Source organism: Oryzias latipes, chromosome 3 (assembly GCF_002234675.1).
Source record: "Oryzias latipes chromosome 3, ASM223467v1".
Classification (NCBI taxonomy): Eukaryota; Metazoa; Chordata; class Actinopteri; order Beloniformes; family Adrianichthyidae; genus Oryzias; species Oryzias latipes.
In genome coordinates this window covers 18,531,858-18,555,668 of record NC_019861.2, presented here as the reverse complement: position 1 = coordinate 18,555,668, position 23,811 = coordinate 18,531,858, and the positions used below count along the sequence as shown (strand labels likewise).

General features: G+C 41.0%; 2 protein-coding genes and 1 long non-coding RNA gene across 13 annotated transcripts in view; 2 read left to right on the top strand and 1 right to left on the bottom strand.

Moving 5' to 3' along the window:
• The window catches only part of LOC101166369 (tight junction protein ZO-1), a 110,937-nt gene extending 101,182 nt beyond the window's left edge, over window positions 1-9,755 (top strand). For 3 of the 10 annotated variants that reach the window (XM_011489604.3, XM_011489598.3, XM_011489624.3), the window contains 9 exons: window positions 42-806; window positions 907-989; window positions 1,167-1,343; window positions 2,316-2,422; window positions 2,870-3,123; window positions 3,684-3,805; window positions 3,878-4,095; window positions 5,137-5,280; window positions 8,176-9,755. In XM_011489604.3, the coding sequence (XP_011487906.1) occupies window positions 42-806; window positions 907-989; window positions 1,167-1,343; window positions 2,316-2,422; window positions 2,870-3,123; window positions 3,684-3,805; window positions 3,878-4,095; window positions 5,137-5,280; window positions 8,176-8,270 (1,965 nt within the window). In that variant the 3' untranslated portion in view covers window positions 8,271-9,755. The remainder of the gene's footprint in view (window positions 1-41; window positions 807-906; window positions 990-1,166; window positions 1,344-2,315; window positions 2,423-2,869; window positions 3,124-3,683; window positions 3,806-3,877; window positions 4,096-5,136; window positions 5,281-8,175) is intronic. The other 7 variants (XM_011489600.3, XM_020713620.2, XM_020713610.2 and 4 more) reach the window with 4 other exon arrangements.
• On the bottom strand, window positions 9,393-10,991 carry LOC105356807. The gene is made up of 2 exons (XR_910888.3): window positions 10,882-10,991; window positions 9,393-10,773 (listed from the first exon to the last, which is right to left on the bottom strand). It is a non-coding gene; the product is annotated as an uncharacterized LOC105356807 (long non-coding RNA).
• Window positions 10,769-23,811, top strand: part of fam189a1 (family with sequence similarity 189 member A1) — an 87,856-nt gene continuing 74,813 nt past the window's right edge. For both annotated transcript variants that reach the window (XM_011489648.3, XM_011489644.3), the window contains exon 1: window positions 10,769-11,391. In XM_011489648.3, coding sequence (XP_011487950.2) covers window positions 11,149-11,391 — 243 coding nt within the window. In that variant the 5' untranslated portion in view covers window positions 10,769-11,148. The remainder of the gene's footprint in view (window positions 11,392-23,811) is intronic.

Genomic DNA, 23,811 nt, shown 5'->3' with positions numbered 1-23,811 from the left:
ACCAGGTTGTAATCGTTTTCCTTTTCATGTCTTTGCTCCAGCAGATGTTTCAAAAAGATCCCTACAACATGGAAAACATGGGCAGAATCAATAAGCCCACGACCTACAGTCCTCAGCAGCTATATAGAGATTATGACCACCCCCCCAGCCGATATGATGTCAACAGTAGTGTAGGAGGTTTTCCAGATTCAAAGTATCGGAACTATGATAACCTGCCCTATGAAAACAGTGTCTCTCACTACGACCAGCAGCCGTGGAGCTCCTACAACCAGCCGCAGCACTCCGCTACTAATCCCCAGAGCTACGACCTCCGTACCCCTTACAGTGACAGCTCTGACCCCCAATACACGCCACCTCTGCGAATTGACGAGCCGCCACCCCAGACAGGGTTTGATGGCCGACCTCGCTACGGTAAACCAGTGCCGCAGGGACCTATCCGACATGATGATCTCCCACCATCTTTTCCTGGGTCCGACCTGCACTACAACCAGGAGTCTCCTCTGAACACGTACCCATCGGCCAGCCGCTCCCCGGAGCCACCGACACCACGACTAGCCTACAACCAGGGACCAACGATGCAGCAGAAAGGCTACAAACCTCATCAGTACGATCCTCCCCACGCCAACTCCGAAAGCAGCCTCACACCGCCTCCCAAAGCAGAAGCCCCCTCACCATCCAGAGACCAGCTTCCAGAGGATGACCCTGCCATGAGGCCTCAATCGGTCCTTACAAGGGTCAAGATGTTTGAGAACAAACGTTCTGTGTCTGTGGATCGTGCCAGAGATACGGGAGACTCTTCCAACAAGGTCAGCAGTTTGTATTCATGCTTAAACTCAATACACAGGCTCAACATGTACGGTTTTCACTGTTTTCTGAAATGTTTCCATTTTTCTTTTACTGTTTTAGCCAGCTGATTCACCTCTGAAAGCGGGGGGAGTGATCCCTAAAGCCAATTCTCTGAGCAACCTGGACCAAGATAAAGCTTATAGGTAAGCCTGCCACTACTATACTCACTGTTATTGTGCTCACTAAACTAGTACAACATTGTGCAATATTTAATCACTTTTAGGGATTTGTTTTGGTCATATGATTTATATATACGGTATATATTTTTTTATGTTTTCCTTCCTGTTTTGCATTTATGTCATTATCGTTTTACCACCCAGAGCTCCAGAGGCACAGAGGCCACCGCCTAAGGCAGCTGGCGAGATCGTGCGCCCCAACCATTACGACCCTGATGAGGATGCAGACTATTACAGGAAGCAGTTGTCTCTTTTAGACAAACTGCATACTGGCCCCAACAAACCCCAACTACAAGCACAAACATCCCAAAGCTTTCCCAGGTGATGCTCAGCCCTAAAGACATCCCTCATCATTGTTTTTTTTGTTTTTTGTCTTTTATGTTAAAATGGTTCTCCACAGTTGCGCAGTTTGACACAAATCACCTCAGATCAATAATGGTATAAATTTTATAAGACATCAAGTACGCTTGGGAAACAAGGATTAGTGATGTGATATGGCTATGTTGGTGCTTGATATTGCCATTCCACTCATTGGTTTACAATAAAAGGTAGTCATATGGTTTGTGGGAAAAGAACCCACCTATAGCTACTTAAATAGCTATTAAATACATGGTTGTTCAGACTTTAAAATTCCACTACCACTGAAAAAAAGAATTCACAATGATGGATTTTCTCTATACTTGGTTAAGTCTGTTTAGATTCATCCCATTGCCGTTGGCTTTTCGTCATTTTCTGGTTACATTAGCTAAAGCAGCTTGCAGAGGAAACTCTACTTTCTCTACTCTACACTTGCCATTCCAAACACGGTCTTTGGTCAAAATTCCTTTCATTTTGCTGCAAAACTCCCTTAAACTTCCAGCTCCCATCCCATCATTTGTTCAAGAGGAAACGGTTTCTAGTTGACGGCTGTACTCGTTCTCTCCCCGTCGGTTAGGCTGCTTTAATGTCACCGTCACTACTGTTTGACACAGAATCTATGTCATGGATTCATGTGTACGGTTCTTTTGTCTATCTTTGTTTTTCTGTTTTTTCTTTTGCTTGGCCCTCTTACCAGGTCATCATTGTATATAAGAAACTGTTTTCAATTGATTCTCCTGGTAAAACAAAGTTTAGATAAAATAAATAAATTCATTTTACTTTTAAACCACTATATTCTAAAATGGCCTGCCTGTACCTCTCTTTGAACATCTTCTTTTTTTTTTTAAAGAGTCCTGTATGTTTTTTTGTTTTCTTTTTCACCCACTTTTGCACACATCTCAGTTGTCTTTGTGTTGTTTTCATGTTTTGCTGCAGGACTGAGATTTTAGAGAAACCACCTCCAGCTGAGAAAAAATATGAACCAATTCCCCAGATGACACCATCTCTGCCGCCAGCCAAGCTACCTAAACCCCCTGTGGAAGGTCAGAGTCAAACCACCTATCTTTAAGTTTGAAGAAGAAAACATTTAAGGGCAAAAAAGTTACATGAAAAACTATTTTTATTCATGATAAATGTAAAATGTGGCTTTGCAGTGCGTCTTTCTGGTAATCAATCAAAAGCATAGGTTTAAGACTGTATTTTTTTTGGAAATCAAAAAGTAATGTGAATGTCAATCTGGACACAATACCTGTTTCACTGATTTTTTTCAGTTTCTTTAGGATTCTGCAGAGTAATTTAAGTTATTTGATGCCAAGTTTCTCTTTTCAGTTTTTGCGCCTTCGTAAATGCGGTGTCAAAGTTCTTCTATATTCTTGAATGGAATGAGGATTATGTTGTTGTTGTTATATTCTGATCTAGAGCTAAGATGTATTCACAGAGGCACTATTGTCAGTTGTGCGTTCTGATCTATCCGCCTAATTTGTCCACAGCCAAGCCCCCCGCCCGAGAGGATACTGTCCAGACCAATTTTCTGCCGCACAAAAGCTTCCCTGAGAAGTCTCCGGTTAATGGCACAGGGGACCAGCCTCCAAAGACGGCCCCCACGGCTGGAGCTCCATCCAGCTTCAACCGCTTTGTCCCCAAACCCTTCACCACCTCTGCCAAGCCGTACACACGCATGTTCGACAGTCCTAAGTTCAGCCACAACCTTCTGCCCAATGACAAGCCTGAGAGTGCTCCAAAGGTAAACACGTTTTGTTTGGAGGTTGTTCAGCAGCATGAATCAGAAATAAAAAGGTGCAAAAATCTGCAGCTTTAAATAAACAAAAAAATCTTATAGTGGATTGTGGTGAGAAACTTATTGGGTGTAGTTATCCAACAAAAAGATTATTGTAAATGCTCACGTTTTTGCGTGTTTCAAAAGGCCACAAACTTTTATTAATGACCTTGAGAAATACTATCCTATACTGTCCTCTCTATATTTAAACTTATAGTTACTGGGGGAAAAAAACGTCAGTTTCAAAGATAATTCCACTTTCTTTGAGCTGTTCTTGCTTTCTGGCTGCATATTATTTAAACCCGGCTCAGTAAAATCCCAATTTTATCAACTCATTACTATCTTCAATAAAGTGTTCCTATTTGTTTAATAAAAAATAGATCAAATCTAATCTCAGGGTTTTCCTTTTTATTTCTGTAGAAATGTTTTTTTTTTTTTAAGCACTCACCAAGGCTCATATGAAGAAATATTTGATAGAAAACATGACACAGTGAATGAACGGCTGCATTCATTTTTGTTTGGATCAGGGCCACAGCTCCAGTCCTGTAAAACCTCAGATTCCCCAGCAACCCCAGAACTCAGAGAACGAGCCTCGGCCCAAATACCAGCAGAACAATGTCAACGCTGTGCCAAAAGCCATCCCCGTCAGGTAACTATGCTCAGTCTAAACTGAGCCAAGGTTGCTCTGCGGAGTGTCACAGCAAATGTGCTTGCCTCTTAGCCCCAGTGCTCTGGAAGACGATGAAGAAGATGAGGGTCACACGGTGGTTGCAACGGCTCGAGGTATCTTTAACTCCAACGGAGGGGTCCTGAGCTCCATCGAGACGGGTGTCAGCATAATCATCCCTCAGGGGGCCATCCCTGACGGTGTGGAGCAGGAGATCTACTTCAAGGTGTGTCGAGACAACAGCATCCTGCCACCGCTGGACAAGGAGAAAGGTAACCGTCAGAGAAGACGATGTCTCTAGCTCACATTGGCATCAGCCATCACTTTGTGTCATTGATGAGAGATAAATAACTGAAGACTGAGCTACCAATCATATGAAAGAAAGAAGATAATTCTCTCAGAAGGGGCAAGCAAGCCAAGAGGGACAACAGAGCTAAACTTAAAAAAATATTTAAATAGACCAAAATCTGCAGAAGATGAAAATAATGGAATCTCGTTTATATTTGCTTTTCTAGAAGCATTTCAAAAGGCTGGTATTGTACAGTGTTTTATGCTATAACACAGAAGGTTCTGCACAGTCTGTAACCCGAGGGGACCCAGCTGCAGCCTTCAGTGTGGCAACTGTGGAATTATTTGGGCCTTTTGTATCACACAGTTGCATTGAACTGCACCAGTACAGTCAATATCATGACTGGGATACTTCATCTTTATTTGCTGTAACAACTTCCAGTGCTTTTGAAACAACTGCAGTTATATTGTCAAAATAAAGTGCACAACATGGGTTATAAACTGACACAGATATTGGTAGAGATGGTTTTGGACATTAATTGAATCACAGCAGCATCTAGAAGGTAAAAAATGTCCTATCTCTCTGTGACCAACACCTATAATTACAAAGATCTGGGTTTTTTCTTTCTTTGTCGCGCTTCATTTGGTATGTTTTTTAGGTTAAAACGTGAAATATGAAAGGCCCTATATTGAATTATATTAAACTTAATTAATGTACTTTTCTTTTATTACTTTTATTAAGGAAGATGAAAGTATGTTGGACTGAAATAGAAATTTGTGAGTAAACTCAAACACTTGCAGCATTTCGCCCTCCATCTGTGGAGTTGGCACCTGTTTCCCTCCTTTTTAAAGCCAGCACTGGTGTTTCGTGTACATGTGGTAAGCTTGGAGATGAAACGTTTGAGTTTTTATTGGATCACTTCACTGATTCGCGGCTTGCCAGCATGTTTTAAGATTCCCCAGCTTTTCTGAAGAAATGGGACGCCAACGACGTTTACATGTCTGCTTTGTGTTTGTGTTGACAGGAGAGACTCTGCTCAGCCCTCTGGTGATGTGTGGACCTCACGGTCTCAAGTTTTTGAAGCCCGTGGAGCTGCGCTTACCTCACTGTGCGTCTATGACCCCTGATGGTTGGTCTTTTGCTCTAAAATCCTCCGACTCCTCGTCGGGTATGCTTTGCTCTCTCTGTTCTTCTGGGGTCGTTTGGGCTGGCTGTGTGACAAGCTGAGGGGTTTTGATCACTTTTTAATCAGCTTTGATCCTCTCCTTCACTATAGAAAAATACCTTAGATCAATGCTATTAACTTCCACATGTCTTAGAATCAATTCAAATAGAAAATTCAGCTTTTTTCCCCCCACAATTATGGCTTTAGGCCTTTTCATTCTCACGATTTACACAAACGAACTCACGCACACATTTTCTCATTTTCTGTATCTCTGGTTTCTTTATTTCTGCTCCACAGTCAGTGTTTCTCTTTGGGTTTATGTCAATCATCTTAACAAGCTTCTGTTCTCTCGCCTGCATGCACTGGGCTCTTGGTTGCACCATGACTGAATTTTGTTCCAGCAGGTAATGCATGCCTCCTTTCTCTGAATCATGGATTCTCACATAGCCACCCAAATCCTGACCTGAAGAACAAAGCCCCTTTAAAGACCCTGCAGAAACGTGGGCACCGTCACGACCGCCAAAGTTAAATCATAGAAATATTCCCATTTTATAAAAAAGATATGGTTTCTCTAAAAATAGCTTCTGTCTTCCATATATATATTTTTTATTTGTATCGTTGAGGTGCTAAAAAATGTGCTTTTGGTGACGGATGTTTTTTTCCGGCTGCTATTGTTTTCCTCCAAACAGACCAGACGTGTGAAACTGGATCAAAGAGAGACGGGAAAGCGGAAAAGGGTGGAAATAGATGAACTCGAGGCGAAACTTTGCCCGACTTTAGCAGGAGGGGCTGTGATCAAGCAAATCACTAAAAATAGGTTTACCTCTACTGTAAAAACAGCAAAATGATCTGGATCCATCCCTTTCATTTGAGCCAATAAATCACACAACACAGCTGACACATTTGTGTCTAAATAGCACAGCAGGTCTAGGAAGAAGGCTTACTCAACCCTCACAAAGAAAACCACTTTAAAGTGGTCCCTCAGTTTTGAGGTCTTGCTCTCCTGCAGTTTTTTTTATACTGTAGTGCAATTTTGCCAGCTTTTTATTTGTCTTTTCATGCAGCATGTTTTGCGTCCATGTCACTCAATCCCCTCTATCTGGTGTGGCTCCTGTACAGTTCAGTTTTCTAAATGTCCATAAATCTTCTGTCGCCAGCAGATCTTTGTTTTCATTCTATAATACTGAACTTATTTTTATAAAAAGATTTAAACTTTGAGAATTTAGACAAGAGAAATGTGGGAAAATGTGGAGACCTAAAACAAGTGCATAAAGTGTGCAGTGAAGGGTTTTATAGTCTTAAAACATTTATAATAATGGTTAAAAAAAATAAAGATGACTGCTTTACAGATTTCGTTTATCTCAGGTTATTTTTAGAATCAAACTACTGTATTTGATTTAAAAAAGTTTAAAAAAAAATCCTGATTCTTTTGAACACAAAACTAGTTATAGAGAATTGAGGTCAGTTGACATAAGTAAAAAAAATACAAGAAAATGAAATCATGAGAAAGACAAACAGCACTGAACGTTCTCAAAATGTTGCAGATTTCCATCTTTTGTGCGTCATTGTCTTCCACGTATCCTGCCTTCAAACACGGTGCTAATTTTGGCATCTGTCAGGCTTGGATGTTAATTAGTCTCATTTTTTGGGGATGAGACGTGGGGGCCGCAGAGAAATAAATGTCCACTCCTTCGGAATTGTGGAAAGGATTATTGGGTTGTGTCGTAATCCTCTTATTGTGAAGCAAGGCCACTCTCGGGCCTTCCTGAACCTTTTCTGTCGTTTTCTTCTCACGTAGCTTCCCTCCTCCTTCTTTTTCACGTTTATTCAACTCTTTTGTTGTCTTTCTTCCTCTCCTGTATTGTGGACTCAGTGGTTCCTTTAACACTTGAAACTGAAGCAGTGTGATACATACCCGTTAGGAAGTCACTCCTTTAGCTCCATTTAGAGGTCATTTGAAATTTTTTACACTAAGTTGTGCTCTAAAGATGCTTTTAGGGCGTCTCCTTTGAGAAGAGTTATTAAACAGAAACTTTCTGCAAATGTTTCTTCATAAATTGCAAGATGGCTGATTTACATCACACGAATGTCAACAGATTCATTCCATAAGTAACTGTAATCCTGCCTGTTTTTTTTTTTTAATGAAGTTTTTTATGTTTGTTGCCTCCTTTAGCATAAATGTAGATGTAGAAGATGCTGTGAGACAAAAACATCTGCATTTCTAAACCCCTTTTGCAGCTGTTTGCAGGCAGTAGCCCTCTCTTAATTCTATTTTATATAATAGAAAAGTTCTCAGGAATAGTAGTTTTTCCTCTGCTCAGTTTGAAGCAGATGATTTATTCATTTATCGAAATCCTCAAACACTGAAGCAGAAAGTAAATATGAAGTTCAGGCTTGGTGCTTCTGTGATATTTACGGCTGGATGAAGCGCTGAGACGTTAGAGAAAGCTAATTCATCAACTGTATTTGCATTAGCTTTAGCAAATGTTTGCAGGGTTCAGTATATTTAGGTGCGTTTGAAAGCATCCATTGGTTTGTCGGTTTGCAGGTCGCATGCAGTAAAGACTGCTCTGACTCTTGGCTCCATCCTCTGATTGATTACTGAAACTTTCCCCGTGGCACAGACCTGTGTGCGTTTTGTTTCACTCGCACTTAGACCTCCCAGTGACTGAGGGTTTCTTGCCAACAAGAGACCGAGGGCAACAGTTTTATTTGAACTCAGTGGAGGGACTGCACACAAACTGTGGGAACCACAAGCTTCTGCAGCCTGCTGTGTCTCTGTGCGGCACGGTTATGTAAAAGGTTTTGGAGGCGCACTGCACCATGAGTGTCACCAGAAAGCAGCTGCTATCGCTCCACTCATCCACACACCCCCTGATCCCATCTGTCTGTTTGCAGGTGACCCAAAAAGCTGGCAGAACAAGTCCCTCCCGGGAGACCCCAACTACCTGGTGGGGGCCAACTGTGTGTCGGTGCTCATCGACCACTTTTAAGGATGACCCCGACAGCTGTGATGTTACTGAATGTGGAAGGATGGAAGTGAAGAAGATGGAACTGGCACGTTAAAAAAAAAAAGAAACCCCTCGTTGTACATGCACCGCAGCTGCAGCGTAAGCATCCGGGCGAAACAGATGAAGAACAGCCCGTGTTTACTGCACCCATGGATGAAGACTGTCATTTATGACACAAAGTTGTTTCCAGCTCTTCTGCTGTTTGAAGGTTTGACATGAGATGAAGGCTTTGACGCATGCTCCCTGTCAAAGGTTAACACTATTTTTACATGAATATACACACGGAGGATAGCTTTTGCGGCAGCATACATGCCAGAGAAGTATATTTGTGCTATATATGCAAACAGTATATATAGAATTGTAGTGAATATTTACTGTTAACTCCAGTGACTGACTGAATATCAAGAGTTGTCACGTTTTTCCACATTCAGGAGCTTTTTTTTTTTTTTTTTATTGAAGGTTTGAGGGAGAGGAGGTTGCATTTGCTGAAGCAGCTGACAAGAGTTGTTGATGAACCCAAGCAGCACACATACTTAACCACAAGTTTTTCCTCACCTGATGATACCTGGTAGCTTTCTGTCTCTACTGAGCTCCTCTCCCCTCCTTCTGATCGGACGGAGATCTATGCATGCTCTCTACTCAGGTCCAGAAGCCTCCTCCGGTCCTCCTCTCCCCACCTTTCATTGTTTTTGTAGCTCTTATTTGATTTTTCTCCCCCCCCCCCCACTTCTGCATTCACACACAAATAAGCAGCGATGCCTTATCTGCAGACCATTCACTTTTCGTTAAGTTAAAGAATTTGTTTTTGGTGAACCCACTGTGGAAATCAACGAGCACACAGGAACGGTCGATAAAAGAAAAGTGAGCTCTTTTATCTGCTATGCATTTACGAGAGAACCAAGAAGAAGTTTCTGTAAATACCTTTAGCATATTGCCTTGTTTCTTTTGTTTGTAAATGAACTTTTTGTATGTCTTTTTCTTTTTTGTATAAAACCTAGAGGAAAAACAGGATCTAAACAGGAGAAAGTGGAAACATGCTTTTCTTTGTATTCTGAACATACCCTCAAGCCTTGGAATTGTAACCTAACAACAACACATCACACCTTTTTTTTTTTTTTACCACTTTCTGACATGATGTTATGGTTGCTGAAAAGTACTGTTTTTGTGATTGATTTGAACATCAGGAAAAGTGCTCAAACTAAAATGCATTACGTGTTCTTTTGAAAGGGTGCGCTCTGAAAGTGTCCTCCTCACGGTTTGGGATAATGGATGCTATATGGTGTGCCCTTTAAATGTATTTTTGTACTAATAGACAATATATTACATATGGCACACCAGTACTTTTTAGATATAACACAGCTTTAAATGGAAATTAGCTCTTCACGTGTGGCTGACTTTATTTTCTCCTCTCCAACACAATCTTAAGTATACCACTATATTAATAAATAAAATAATTTTTAAAATAAATGATGTTTGTTCTTTTTTTATATTCTCAAGTTGTAGCTTGGTCTAATTTTTTTATGTTAACATTTCAATTATTTTCTTTTTATAAGGAATTTTTATTGGAAAAATGTTTTGATTACATAATCTTAGGCATTTCCAATCGTTAACAATTTATATTATTTAAATATATTTTAGAGTAAAAATATTGTTTCTTTTTATTGGCATTTACACTTATTTTAATGATTTTCTCACAAGATTAAAACAATATCCATCCTTTATTGTTTCTATGCCTACAACGTGTGTACCAAAGTGTGCAGCTAGATGGCGCGCTTGAGCTGGAAATATGTGCCGTGGTGCTCAATAAAAGAAATAAATCATTAAATTGTGATTTTATTTTAAATGTTGGTGTTTCAGAGTAAAATTTCTAACTAAAGTTGTAAGCGTGTGAACTTGTTAAAGGATCATTTAAGGCTTGAATGTGTGAGTTATCAGAGATTGGGGTGAGGTTAAGGGTCTGCTGCACTTTTACCAACACCAGTGATCCACTTTTATTGTGCTGTACTTTCACCTCCCGGCGCATAACTAGATTCGTGATTCAGTTGAGTTTGGTTTTATTTCTTTCATCCGTTTGGTCCAAAAAGTGAGCAGCTGCAGCAGATGTGAGCTGCTTCCGGCCTCACTGCATCCATTTTTTCCAGGGGGTCCAGGTGATGTGAACATACAAGGAAAGGCCTTCCGTGAACGAACTGCATCCGTGGGCTTTCAGAGCCCCCCTCCCCCGGCTTCCACGCGCCGTGGGTGATGACGGGCATTTGTCACGTCGCCTTTCTCTCCTCGCTGCCGTGAACGCAGTTCGGCGCCATAGACGCGCAGAGTGGCACATCTCCAGCCCGCAGTGCGCGCAGCTCCTCCGTGCGTGCTCGCGCTTAGCTGCATCTTAAAAAAAAAAGAAAAAGGACGCGTGGACGTTTCACCTTTTAGGATCTTAGGTTGGTTGTGATTGATTCCTTCAGGTGAAGGTTCCGGTGTTGGGGAGATCATCCTGCAGAAGACAGCGGGACAATGGAGAGCTGGAACACGGCAGGATGACACGTTTGGGGCTTTTTTTCTCTCGACTTTTGGGGAATGGGTTATCTACCAAAACACTCACCTGGATCTCCGGAGGTTGAATCTAATCTGTATAATTTGTCTCGGGAATATTCCCTCGTCGCTCCGGTAACGCTCGTCACTCCGCTCACCTTTCTCCACCCATCAGTCGCAGCGCGTCTTTAATTGGAGGGACTCCGAGGATAATTGATGGCGATCATCCTCCCCGGACTGTGAGCCCGCTGGCTGCGACACCTCTGCGCAGCTCTGCTCGGATGCTTTTGTCCGCCGTCTGTCGCCAGTGTTCGTGCTTTCGGACCCTTCCGTGACCATGCCGGTGAGCGCGCTGCCCCGCGGCGGCGGCATCGGCGGCCCGGGATCACTCAGCCCGGCGTCGTTATCCCGCAGCCTGTCCCGGCTCAGAGAGAACCGGACTCGGACGCGGATCATGCTGGCTTTGGGGGTCTCTCAGATGGTCCTGGGGAGTCTTATCCTGGCGGTGAGCTTCACGGCTCTGGCGCTCACCACGTCCTCCAGAGTCCGGCATTCATGCCCGTTCTGGGCAGGATTTTCGGTGAGTACAAGAATGAGTCACGAACCAGAAAACTGGGTTTAAGGACCAGAGATGATCCATTGTGCCTTCTAAGAAAAAAGAACACAAAGAAGTTGACATAATCTGGACTGCCTCTGAAAGGCTTTTTTTTAAGTATTTGAGGAGAATTTTCTCTTGTTTTGTGAGTTCAGCTGCATCAGTTTGAGACATCCCTGCTCAGATGTTCAGGTTCTTCATCTGAGCCCTTTTTCAAGGTGGTTTCTGTAAATATTCATGAACATGCACATCCCTGATTTCCTACCAGAATCTGGAGCAGAGCCTGTCCATTAATTATAGAGGCAGCATGCAGGGCATGAGTGCAGGGGTGAGGGGAGGTCTGTGCCACAAGGCCCATCTGTGCTGCACTGGGCTGTGTGGATGTGATGCAGATTTAAAAACCATAGAGCCTTTGTCTCGGTGTCTGTTATAAATACAGCGGAAGGTGTGCATCCCCAGGGGTCAGAGTTGAAAGGTCAAGAGAGTGCCTAAAGCTGGTTCCTCAAACTTTTTTTTTTTCATCTTTATCTGTGTTAAGTTTAGGTGCTGAAACCTGATGCATGCTTCAGGAGACCCCAGCGTCTCTTTTTTTTATTCTAATTTTTTTTATTTTGATTTATTAATATGCACAATTTTATTCGACCATTTGTGCTTGAAAATGTTTCAAACTCAAACCTGTTTCCACAATCTATAACAACTACTTTAGTTATAACACATTTCATGAAAACATCTAAAACAAAAATTCATTTTATGTTTTCTTTTCATTTTCATAAATATGAAAACATTTTAATCTCCCCTTCATGCATTGATTTAAAATATATTTAAAAAAATGAATTTTTTTGGTTTTTTTACCGCTCAAGGTGTTGCTGGAGTAAGTAGAGTCCTGTATTATATGGTATTTTGCAAATCATTAACATACAGCAAAAAAAGATTAAAACATTGTTTTATATCTTTGAAGCACGTTGGAGGGAGTATAATGAGATGCTGCTTATTTATTTATTTTCAGATTCCAAAAGAAGTGACAAATGATGGAGATAAGTTTATAAAGTAATCTAATTAGTTTTAGAAAATGTTTTATTGGCTTAAAAGTGAATCCTGAAGATTACAAAACATGCCCATCAACATCCCAATTACTTTCAAAACAATGCATAAAGGGATCACATAACACATTTGCATAGCTTTTTTAGTATACTTCTACATTTTACATTTTATGTTTGAATTGTCTTTTGGACTTTTTTTCGTTGCAGTGAATGGATTTAAAGCAGAAAACCACACTGACTGAAAAGCTCCAGAATAAATAAAAAATACATTTTTCATTCAAAAAATGTAACCGCCTTTCATCTGCAGAGTCCTCGAAACGGGCGTAAGAGAGCTTCATTAAAAACAAAACAAAAAGAAAATCAATTATCACCAACAGAAAAGACTAAACTCAGTAGGAAAGAAAGTTAATGAAGTTCTGTTTAATCTAAGCCTCCTGTGTAAAAAAGCTCTTCCTAATAGGACTGTGTGTAAAATGTGAAAATCCAGAAAACGAGTATAAGATTGATTCTGGATAAGTGGCTTTAAGCAGTAGGAATGTCAAGAGATTTAGTCAGAAATGAATTTAAAACCCTTTTTTTAATGAGTTGGAATTATGCTTCCTAAAATCCTTTGCATGACTGATTTTTCTCTTGATTATTTCTTTGTTGACTAATACTCAGAAAAACCCTCTGATTTTTTTGGGTAAGGAAAGTAAGGAAAATCAAATAGAACATTTACTGAAGCTTTTTGTTTATCACAAAATCTAAACTGTCCATCAAATAAATGTGGGCGGCTGTGGGGCAGTGGTAGGTCGGTCGACCTCTGATTGGATCATTGCTGGCTCAATACCCACCCTGCCGGCCCATGTGTTGAAGTGCCCTTGGGCAAGACACTGAACCTCGCCTCGCCTCCACTTTTAAAAATCATTAAAGAACAAATTATTTACTTTTCTAGCGTAGGGTTCCTATAGGCAGGAAAAATATTCCCTATATCTGTCACAATTATAAACAGAGCCTCGTTAAAGTATTGTTTGCCGCTAAATTAAAACTCATCTTTTTCAGATGTCTTGTGGGTTTTTTCAAGGCAACACTAAGTCCTCATTTTGTGCAAATGTGTGTGTCTTTGGTCACTGTGGGATGCCATTACGGATCTTTGTGCAGCGACTGCTGAGTGGGATTTCATCACAGTCGCAGGGAGAGAAGGTGTAATCTTTGCTTCCTACACAGAGAGATCTCTGCTGAGCTCAGCGTGTATATCCCCCACCCCCACCCCCACTAGCACACTTGAGCACACACATTCATGCAGGCTTTGAAATATGAACTCCCATATTTCTCTTTGGTGTTTTGCATATCGGACAAGCTTTCTTCCTCATATTGATTTTCCACACATTTTTTGTGACATCCTTGATGTTCAAAGCTGGACAAGGCGATATCACACACGTATGCAAACGATCACCGGAATCAATAGAGGCTGCAGTCTTTAATGGTGAAGTCCTTTACTTTCCGTCCAGCTCTGCTTCACGGCAGCTGACTGAAGATTTTGAGCAGCATAGACGATGCAGCACTGTAACAACAACCGTGATTCAGAAGCTCGAATCTGGCTGCTGGACCCAAAGGGCAGCTGCAGCTGACATGCAGAAAACTCGAGCTCTGGACACACTGGACATGTGACGTGCATTCAAGATTGCTCTGAACACGGATTCTTGAACGCGCATGTAGCTCATGGTGTTCACACTGGACAAGCAGGGAGGTTGGTCTTCCTCTTATTCAGTTGGAAGAGGCGTGGTGCTGATTAGCTGCCATGGAGCTCTTTTTAGTGCAGCAAATGGCAAAGAAAATGCTTATTTTGACATTTTAGAGAAACTTTTCCACATAATTGAAACATTTTTTCTTTTTAGAAATTCCTAACTATTCCAGTAAGTTTTTTGCTAAAATGATTTTGAATAATATTTATGGCAAAAACAGTGAAATTGAGTGCTGCATGGCTGCAGATTTGAGGCTAAAATCCCAGAAAGAACCAGAACATTGTGAACAATTTTACATTTTTGCTTATCTTTTTTTTTTTTTTTTTTTTAATAAAAAGGGGCTAAAAGCAGCAAAAATGCAGATCCCTAATATTTGGTTTAATTTTGGATTTGCCATCAGACTGTCGCAAGCTTCAGCAGTCATGGAGCCAGTCCTTCACTGGCTAAATACGTTCTTTCTGTATCCTGGCAACAGGTCTTAAGATAAAACCACGCACACGCATGATCATCCCTGATGGTCTTCATCACTCTTGTCTGGGAGGCTTTGTTCTTTTGTAAATCTCAATGTGATTCTCAGAAACATGGATGCATTGTAAATTAAAGATGCTGCTTGTTGTGTCACTCATCACTCAATATCAGTGGGCAGAGAGAGAAGTGTGTGCAGTACAGCCAGCTTTATCCTTTATTCAGAACAGACTTCTGAGCTTTTGATTTTTTAATTTTCTTTCTGGTTTATTTTTTTAACTTTTTTGACACAATTCTTTCCAGAGGTGTTTTCTTTACAGACCCACTCTGATGAAAACCGTGTTTTGGGAGTTTTTAAACATGTTCTTGTAGCATTTTCTCGTGATGGAGGACATATAGAAAGAAAATGAAGCTCAAAATTGCAATTCTGATCATTTCTTTTTTCAAATCGTCGTAAATCAGGAGCTGACGCAAAAATGCAGTTGGAAACAGCTTGTAGTTGTGACGTAGAAGCTACTACGGCAGCCCACAAGCTCCCTGCTCTGCTCCATTCTGATGCATCCACTTGCAGATCCATGTCTGTCTTTGTTTTCCTTGTCTGAGTTGGCATCAGGCTCAAAAATGGAAGGCCAGAAAGCTCCAATATTGCTCGCCGTTTTTGTTGCCCGCTTGGCTGGCTGTTCAAATTTCTGTTAGCTGACTGTCAGCCAGCAGGATGAATGGATGTGGGGAAGCAGGGGTAGGCTTACTCCACACCAACAGTACTGCCTACAACTTAGAGGGAAATTTCTGAAGAACTACTGCTGCTCTGCAGAAACTGTGTCCTTGAAAACAACACAAGTTTTTAGAATTTTGACTAAAAATGGCATACCAGTAATCATAATGAAAAGACCACTGGGAATGCTTTGAAAGTAAATCAAAAGATGAATGCCTTGAAGTGTGACTTTAAAACAGCAAGCCTGAAAGTTGGTATATTTGCCTACAGAACATCATTTCTGTGAAAACAAGTGCTAAAGGAACCTTTCTTAGTCTTCACAATCAAGAAAACTTTTCTTAAACACAAAATAATAAAAGAAATGCAAACCCTGAGAAAATCTTGTCAAAAAGAAATCCGTTTGTCCCACATCAGCCCACAAAGCAGTCCAATCTTACAATGATGCCATCAGATAATAGATAGGGTTTTACAAAAAAAGACTTTTTTCCCATTTAAATGCTGAGTGCATTAGCGTACAGCGAAGCAGAACCCACATCTCTTATAATCTAAAAATAAGTGATTGTTGTCATGTTTGCACACTATGTTCCTGGAGACAAGCGTTAGACGCAAATTGCAGATTTTACGTCAGAAAGCAGCCCTGAAGACAATCGTTCCTCTTTACATCCTCTAATGCTGTTCGGGCTTCAGTGTAAAGGCTTTTAACATTTTACTGGTCAGTTCAGGTTTTGTGCCTCTAAAAATCAAAAATCAATGTTCATCAGATTAAACATAAAGACTTTATGAACAAACGTCAATACCTTAACATGTTCTGTTTTGTTGATATCATAGTTAAGAAGGTGACAAAGTCATTAAGTTGTTTCATAAAATTGAATCGGTTAGTTCAAAAGGGGCCCAAGTCCACAATTTTTTCAAAATAGAGATATTACATGTTCTATGGTCTTCAAGGGAAAAGCTATCTGATTATGCGCAAAAAAAGTCCCACTATGTGACTATGCAAAAATTCCTGGACTTAGTTATCCAATATGGCAGCAGCCCAGTTTAATTCAAGAAGGGCCCAAGTCCAGAGACTTTATTTTGCTAGTCCTCTGAAATTATAAAAGTGAGGTGCTTCATATTATAGAATTTGTAAGCTATGAACTGGTGCTAAATCTGGGTAAAGTGTTAATCATTTGGTGTAGCCTCCCTTTAAGCTATGCAATGAAAATCAGTTCCTGGAAAACCAAACATCTTGGACTTGGGCCCCTTTTGAACTAACCAATTCAATTGGAATTGTTAAACCACATTATATACTCAAAATTATATTTTGAAACTCATTTTACTCATTCAGGATTATCTAACTCTAGTTTGCATTTTTAGATGATGTCTGGAACGTGTTGCTGCAGTTCACTTTCACACAGGTGATCCCACAATCTGGTCGTGAAGCGCAACATCTGGAGCACAAAGATTGTAGAATGTCAGAAGTTTAATGGATTTTAAATGATTTCATTGGACACCAAAAATTATGAAAAAGTGTTAAAGCATTGAAGGTTCTTCTTAATATAAATTGTTTTTGCATTTATTTGCTGCTAAAACCAATTTCCCGTTTTCAATTTGCAGTTTTTTATCTGATAATTTTACTGCTTTTCAACACTCTTGACTTTTAACTTTCATACTTTTGAACTAAAAATTAGATAAATTGAAAGACTTTTTAAAGTTACTCCAACACTATAAGGTTGAACTAAATCATCTTAAAGACCCAATCCAAAGAAAATTGTGTTTTTGGTGTTTTTAAGAAATTCTTGTGGCATCTTTCGAATGATGGAGGACATAAAGAAAGTACATTAAGGTCTAAATTGCATTTGCTTCAAATTGCTGCAAATTGCTTCATTCTGATGCATCCACTTATAGACAATTAGATACATTAACGTCGTTGTTTTCCTCGTCTGAGCTGGCATCTGGCTCAAGACTCCATGTACGGCTGGAAAGCTCCAAAATTGCTCACCGTTTTTGTTGCTTCCCTAATGTTAGGTTGGCGATGTGATGGACTGTAAGCTAGCAGGAGAGAGTGTAAACAGATGGATGATGGGAAGTAGGAGCATGCTTGGTCCCACAACCCAGAGGCAAATTTTCTAATGATTTCCTGCCGCTCTGCTGAAACTATGTTGTAGAAAACAACACTGTTTTTTTGGCTCAACCTTTGTACTCATTTTTAAAACAGCACTGGGAACACTTTTACAATAGATCAAAGGAGGACTTTAATGAATGTGAAACATAAAAATGAATTTCTAAAACATTTTCACTGGAGAGAAAATGTTCTTATTTTGTAAGGGCCACTGTCATGCTAGCCTCTTCAGTGATTTATTCCACAGTCCAAAGCCTCTGAAAAAAGCTGTTGGTGTGTTTCCATAACAAACTGAACCAGACCAGAACAGGAGCCTGAGAGATGTCTCGCTCAGTAATCCAGAGTTGGTGTGACTGTCTCCTGTGATCTGACCCGAGTCCAGCAGCAAACAGTGCTGTGCAGGATGGATTCAGGATGGACTCAAAGCTCCTTGGTGCTGCTTGTTCAATTCCACCTGTCCATGGCTGACTTGGCAGCACTCATCTTTTCCGCTCAGGTTCAAATGGAAACTAAGGAGATGATTCCTGTCTGTGGGTTCTTGAGATTCCTCTGGTGTCTTCGGCCGGGTTGAGCTGGGCCTCTCGGTGTGATGATGTCATGCGGCTCCGGCGCTCATGCTGTTCAGAGGTGTTGCTGAACTGTTGTAATTCACTCCCCCCTCCGGACCTTCCCATAATAAGTAAGTGGGTACTCAGCTTGCTGCTGCTGATTACTCTGAGGACCCTCCAGTTCACGATGCCCCCACTCTCCGCTGCCACCGATGGACACTGTTGCTCTGATGAGAACAGTGTGTCCTCGCTGCCCTTCCACAAACACAAAACTACCCTCTAATGTTTCCTGTTTCCAGATGAGCTCCTTTGGTTTTGTGTGTGTTTGTGTGTTTGTGTGTGTGTGCTTATTTTGCTATTCGCAAAACACCAGGAACAAAGAAAAGCAGCGCTTCTTCCCTCAAGTCTTTCTGTTACTTCTGTCTTATTCCTCTTTACTATTTTGTATCTACCCAATGAGAAAATCACACCTTTGAGCAAAGCATTCAAGTGTGAGCTAACACAAAAATAAGGTGATGAGAAGGATTTTCTTTCTGAGATTTTAAAGTAATAAGCTGTAATTATTGGTATCAACGGCCTGCAGAGAGCAATTCGGACCATAATCAGCTCTGTCTTTGATCCAAGAGACAGCGCTGCCAGAATGCAGGATGCAGAGAGGAGGGGGGGATGTCTACAGATATGAACTTGAGCTGTAAAAGTGTAGGTCTATGATGCTTCAAGAAATAGACAGCCTATGTGATGCACATACTTTTTTTGGTTGCATGCCTTTAATATTCTTCTCTCGAGATGGAGTTCTGGTCTTTTAACCCTTGTGCTATCCTAGGCACTTTAACATTTGGAGTTGGGTCATCTAGACCCACTAGACAGTGCGCTGAACCTTTTTTCTTCAATGATTTGTGAACCTCACTGGTGTCCATGGATTTCATGAAATCTTTCCCCCTTTATCCACCTTTGTCATGGTAGGGAAAACACGTCAATGTGAGGATGGAGTCATCTAAGATAGCACAAGGGTTAAAGATGGGTACAGCATTCTTTTGGCTGCTCTACTTACACTCCACTTGGTCGGTGGTGGTTGGTTGGTCAAATTTGCTGGTTTTCGGCTTTCTGAGGAAACCCTTTTTTTGTTGAGGTTCTCGTTTTTTTCTTCTTGTTATATTGTAATGTTGTATACTTATATACATATATTCACACGCTAACATTGGCGCCAACCTATAACCACCAGGAGCAATGTGGGGTTTCTGTGTCTTTCCCAAGGACACCTCAGCACAAGGTCGGGCAAGGTGGGAACCAAACCTGTGATCTTCCGGGTCGACCTCTCTACATCTGCACCAAATGAGAGTCTCATATATTTGTTTAGGAGTTAAAGTTTTCTTTTTATAAGTATAAAGTGTAATATGCAATATTTTACAATTGAAAATCGACTGTTTTACATGTGAGGGAATGGAAACTCCCCTGCTTTTTAACAAACCACCCATTGGTAACTTGGTTAACTAATCTATTACCCTGGGCTGGAAATGTTTTAGACAAAACCACTTTCATATTATCAGCTGTTGGATGAAAGTGTTCGTATGGTTTTGTCCTCCCACAAAAGTGGAATGTGAAAGCAATCCAAATCCCACTTTTTGGTCAGTTCCTGGCTTATCAAATAGAATTGTTAAATAATTAATAATCTTAATAATCTTAAATAATTATACATTGCTGTAAGCTGGTCCCTAACAGACATTAGGGTGAGACATTTGAAATTTGATTAAGCTTGATTAAGTGGATTTGGCTTTTTTTGTAGGTTTAGTTTGAATATTTAATAATAATAATAATAATAATAATAATAATAATAATAATGATAATAATAATAATAATATTGATATTGCCATTGATATTAATCTTAAGAGAACAACACATTTTAGGAAGAAAATTATAATTTCAGGTCTTTGAGTAGATTGTAAATATGCATTTGAAAAGTTCAGGATGTTTTTGGAACATCATGTGAAGCTGTGTTGTATGTTACCGTGTGCACAAACTCAAACACTACAGCAAAGCCACCTGTTCCTCATCCAGATGTTGTCATCCTGAAGCAACACATTCACACCCGCACAACGTAGAGTTTATTCTGGGTACGAACGTCACATGTGGCAGGAAGCTAATCCTTCCAGGTGTGACCTCATATTAAAGAATCATTGGATAATTATTTGGAAATTGTTACAGATTCATGAATAATGGCACCTTTAGCTCCTTAGAAAGTTTCACAATTTTTATTTAATTTTTATTTGAATACTTTTTTTCTTATAGGATATGCACAAATGAAGTAAAAGTTCTGAAATTTGCAGCAGCAAAGAAGAAGGCAAAAGAGGGGAGAGTAAAAATAACTCAGTTTTACTGGAAGCTAAGTATTTTTATCTTCCCAGGCTGGAAGGGATCTTTAAGCACATGAGGATGATCAAACATATCTGTGCTATCATTTGTGAGCCTGGCTGCAAACACATACATACACATCCACACTGAAACACCCTTCATTATACATCATTTTGATCTTTGAAGTGTGAAACCAGTCGAACTAGGATGAAAGCTGCATTTCTGCCGTTTTCCTGGACACTGTCAGACCTGAGGACTTAGAGGAAGAGGGAAATGTGTGTACGGGGACATACTTTTATGTCCTCAATGCAAAAAGTGAGATCTGTGCGGATACATTACAGATTTTACCCATAAATCCTTTCCTCTGTTGACTGCAAAGTGCTTGTGGTTTAGTCTGACCCACGGCTGGTATGTATCAGGCAGAAATGTTGCACTTCTCTACCAGCTGATTCATCCATCTGCCAACAGGTCTGCCTAAAGACAGTTGAGCACCAAAGTTCACTAGTGCTATTCTGAGCTTGGGTGGGGGCAATGTGAAGCTACGTTCACACCACCATCAGTAACACATTAAAGTGGTTACTTCCAATGACAAGTCTATGGCTGTGTCCAAATTCGAGGGCTGTGTTCTTCCTCGGCTGCATTCCTCGGCTGCATTTGTAGGCTGCTTAGGTCACAGCACCGCAACAAGTGCTGTCCAAATTGTTCAAATGCGGCCAATGAATATGGTCTTCTTTTTCTCAAGGATTGGTCTGGTGTATCCTTCGATGCTGTCCACATCCCAAGATGCATTGCGGCCAAACCCGGCGATTTTCTGACAACAATGGGGGACTATGAAGCGGGCCGCGGAGTTGGAAATACTTTCACATTTTTATAATTACATAACCTCCAATATTAAAAGTTGGATCAAATAAGCCATGTTCAGTACTCATGGTTGTTAGGCAACAGGACATTCGCCCATGCAACGGGTGGAATTATCTAAAGGCTTGACTCGTCCAAATTCACAGCCGTTAATGTCCGGCCGATGTTGGTCAGGTCCTTCGTCTAGCGGGTAGGCCTCGGCCATGGAAGGAGGCAGCCCTTGAATTTGGACACAGCCTACGTAAACGTGCGTTTCAGGCTTCCACATTCAAGACTCTCGAGTTCAAGCATAGCTACCTACATTTAACCGCTTTCGGTCTATACGTACAAAATGTGTGGCCATTGAAGGCGTAACTTTGACCAATCAGGCACTCAGATTTAGTAGTGACATATGAATTTGGGTATTCTGGTGAACCCAGATGCAGCGACGAGCCTGACGATGTCTACGTTTGTTTTTCAAATAAAGATAAACCAAGTCTACTCTCTATCATATCCACCTTGCAGGGATGCTAGCAGTGAACTAAACCATTTCTGATTCGTGACCAAATTGGGAGATTTGCGCCGTTTTGACATTTCGCACCAAGCCTTTGAACTGTATGTGACAGACATGCACTATTGAACAGTAGCAAAAGAAAAAGAAGTTTCCCCTCCCTGCATTTCCAATGTGAACACCATGTTCTAAATGTGTGTCAAAAGCCCAGCATGTATGCAGTTTGGGTAAACAAAATGACATTATTCTGTCTCAGATGTTTGAAGGGCAGTTTAACTGTGTTAAAACACTATTGCACACCTGTATTCATGGGATTTTCTTTTTTTTTTTTTTTTTTTTACAGATAAGAGCAGTTCAATGCCAGACATTTCTCTTTCTACAGCTTGAAAGGAGAGTTTAGGTTCTCTGTGAAGTTCCAGATTGTTATTTCCGTTCTCTGGTGTGGACTTGGGTTAACGTGTTTACAAAAGTTTCCCTAAAAGAAAGAACATTTTCAGTGGCGTGCTGCAGCAGGTTTGTGTGCAGCTCTGACAGGAAAGCACAGACAGATAGTACGGCTTTGTTGTTGTGTTTGACTTCTATCCTCTACCTGCAACTAAGCTGGAACTTTTTCTTGCTGCAACAAAGCCGTCCGCTGAGCCTCCCCGCTGTTTTCTGTGGATGATCAATGGAAAAGCTTGCTGACTGGAGCCTCTCTTTGTTCTATGATTAGCCACCAGCGTTGTGTGGGATGCTGCTTTCAAGCAAGAGGGGAGGTCACAGGTGTGTGAACGGGGCTCTCTTTTTGTCATTTTTGGGGACTTCATTACACTGAAAGTGTGTTCATGCAACATTTCATCCATTGTGCGTTTCCATGTGAAGCGCAGAGATGAGGAACATAGTGGTTATTATGTGTTTACCAAAAACGGTGACAGACCAGACAGACCGACTTCTTCTTCAAAAGCAGAGCTGGAGGGGGGATAACTGCCATTTCTTTCCCTACTTTTCAGAGATTTACTTTTTATGTATCTTATTGTGTTAGTGTCTGCCCCAAGTGGGATGGGGTTAACTGTTTATTGAAAATAAATTTTTGTGACAGTAACCATGCATTATCACTTTCAGAAGCCCAAATGAAAATTGTTGTGCCAGAATATCCTTTAGACAAGACTTTTTTAGTACATCTTTTAAGGAGAAAAAAAATGTGGCAAACATCAACAGCCTATTGATGCAAATATGCACCAAACCCTGTGGCTCCAAAATTACCTTCATTTAGCAATTTAGCTGGAAAAATTTCAGCTGTCAAGGGGTTAAAAACACAAACTACAGTTGTTCTTGCCAATTTTATGAGATCTTCGGTCAACTCTGGAGCATTTTAATTGTTTGCACTGACAAAAAAAATGGAGGAAATAGTCGAGCCACAATGTGAATAAATCTCTAACATCACAATCCGTCTGGTCAGTTCAGAATGACCAAATATTGCAGTTCCTTAAATGACCACTGGAAGCTGGTTTCAGAAGGTAGCAAATTTATTTTTAGCCACTTGTTCAAAAGTCACATTTTACACCCAAAAGAGAGGGCAGGGCTGTAATGTGTAACTTCCTTCCATCCATCCATCCATCCATCCATCCATCCATCCATCCATCCATCCATCCATCCATCCATCCATCCATCCATCCATCCATCCATCTTCTTCCTCATCCGGAACTAGGTTGTGGGGGCGGCAGTTTGAGCAAAGATGCCCAGATTTTCCCCTCCCTGTTCACTTCCCCCTTTAGTGTTACCCCGACACGTTTCCAGACCAGCTGTAGTTTCTCTAACGTGTTCTGGGTCTTCCCTGGGGCCTCCACCCAGTAGGCACTCAAGTCTCTTTTCACCACAAGAGACTGGTACAGCGAACCAAGCTCCGGTCATACAGAGACCGGACAGCCCTCAATAAGGCCCCCCAAACCTCATACTCCCAGAACAACCTCCAATGATCACCACTGGGGATGCGATAGAATGCCTTCTTCATGTCTGAATGAACTCCCACAACCCCGCCAGGACGGAAACCACACTGTTGTTCTTGGATCTGAGGTTTGACTATCAGATGAACTCTACTCTACAGTGCCCTGGCATAGATTTTCCCAGGGAGGCTGA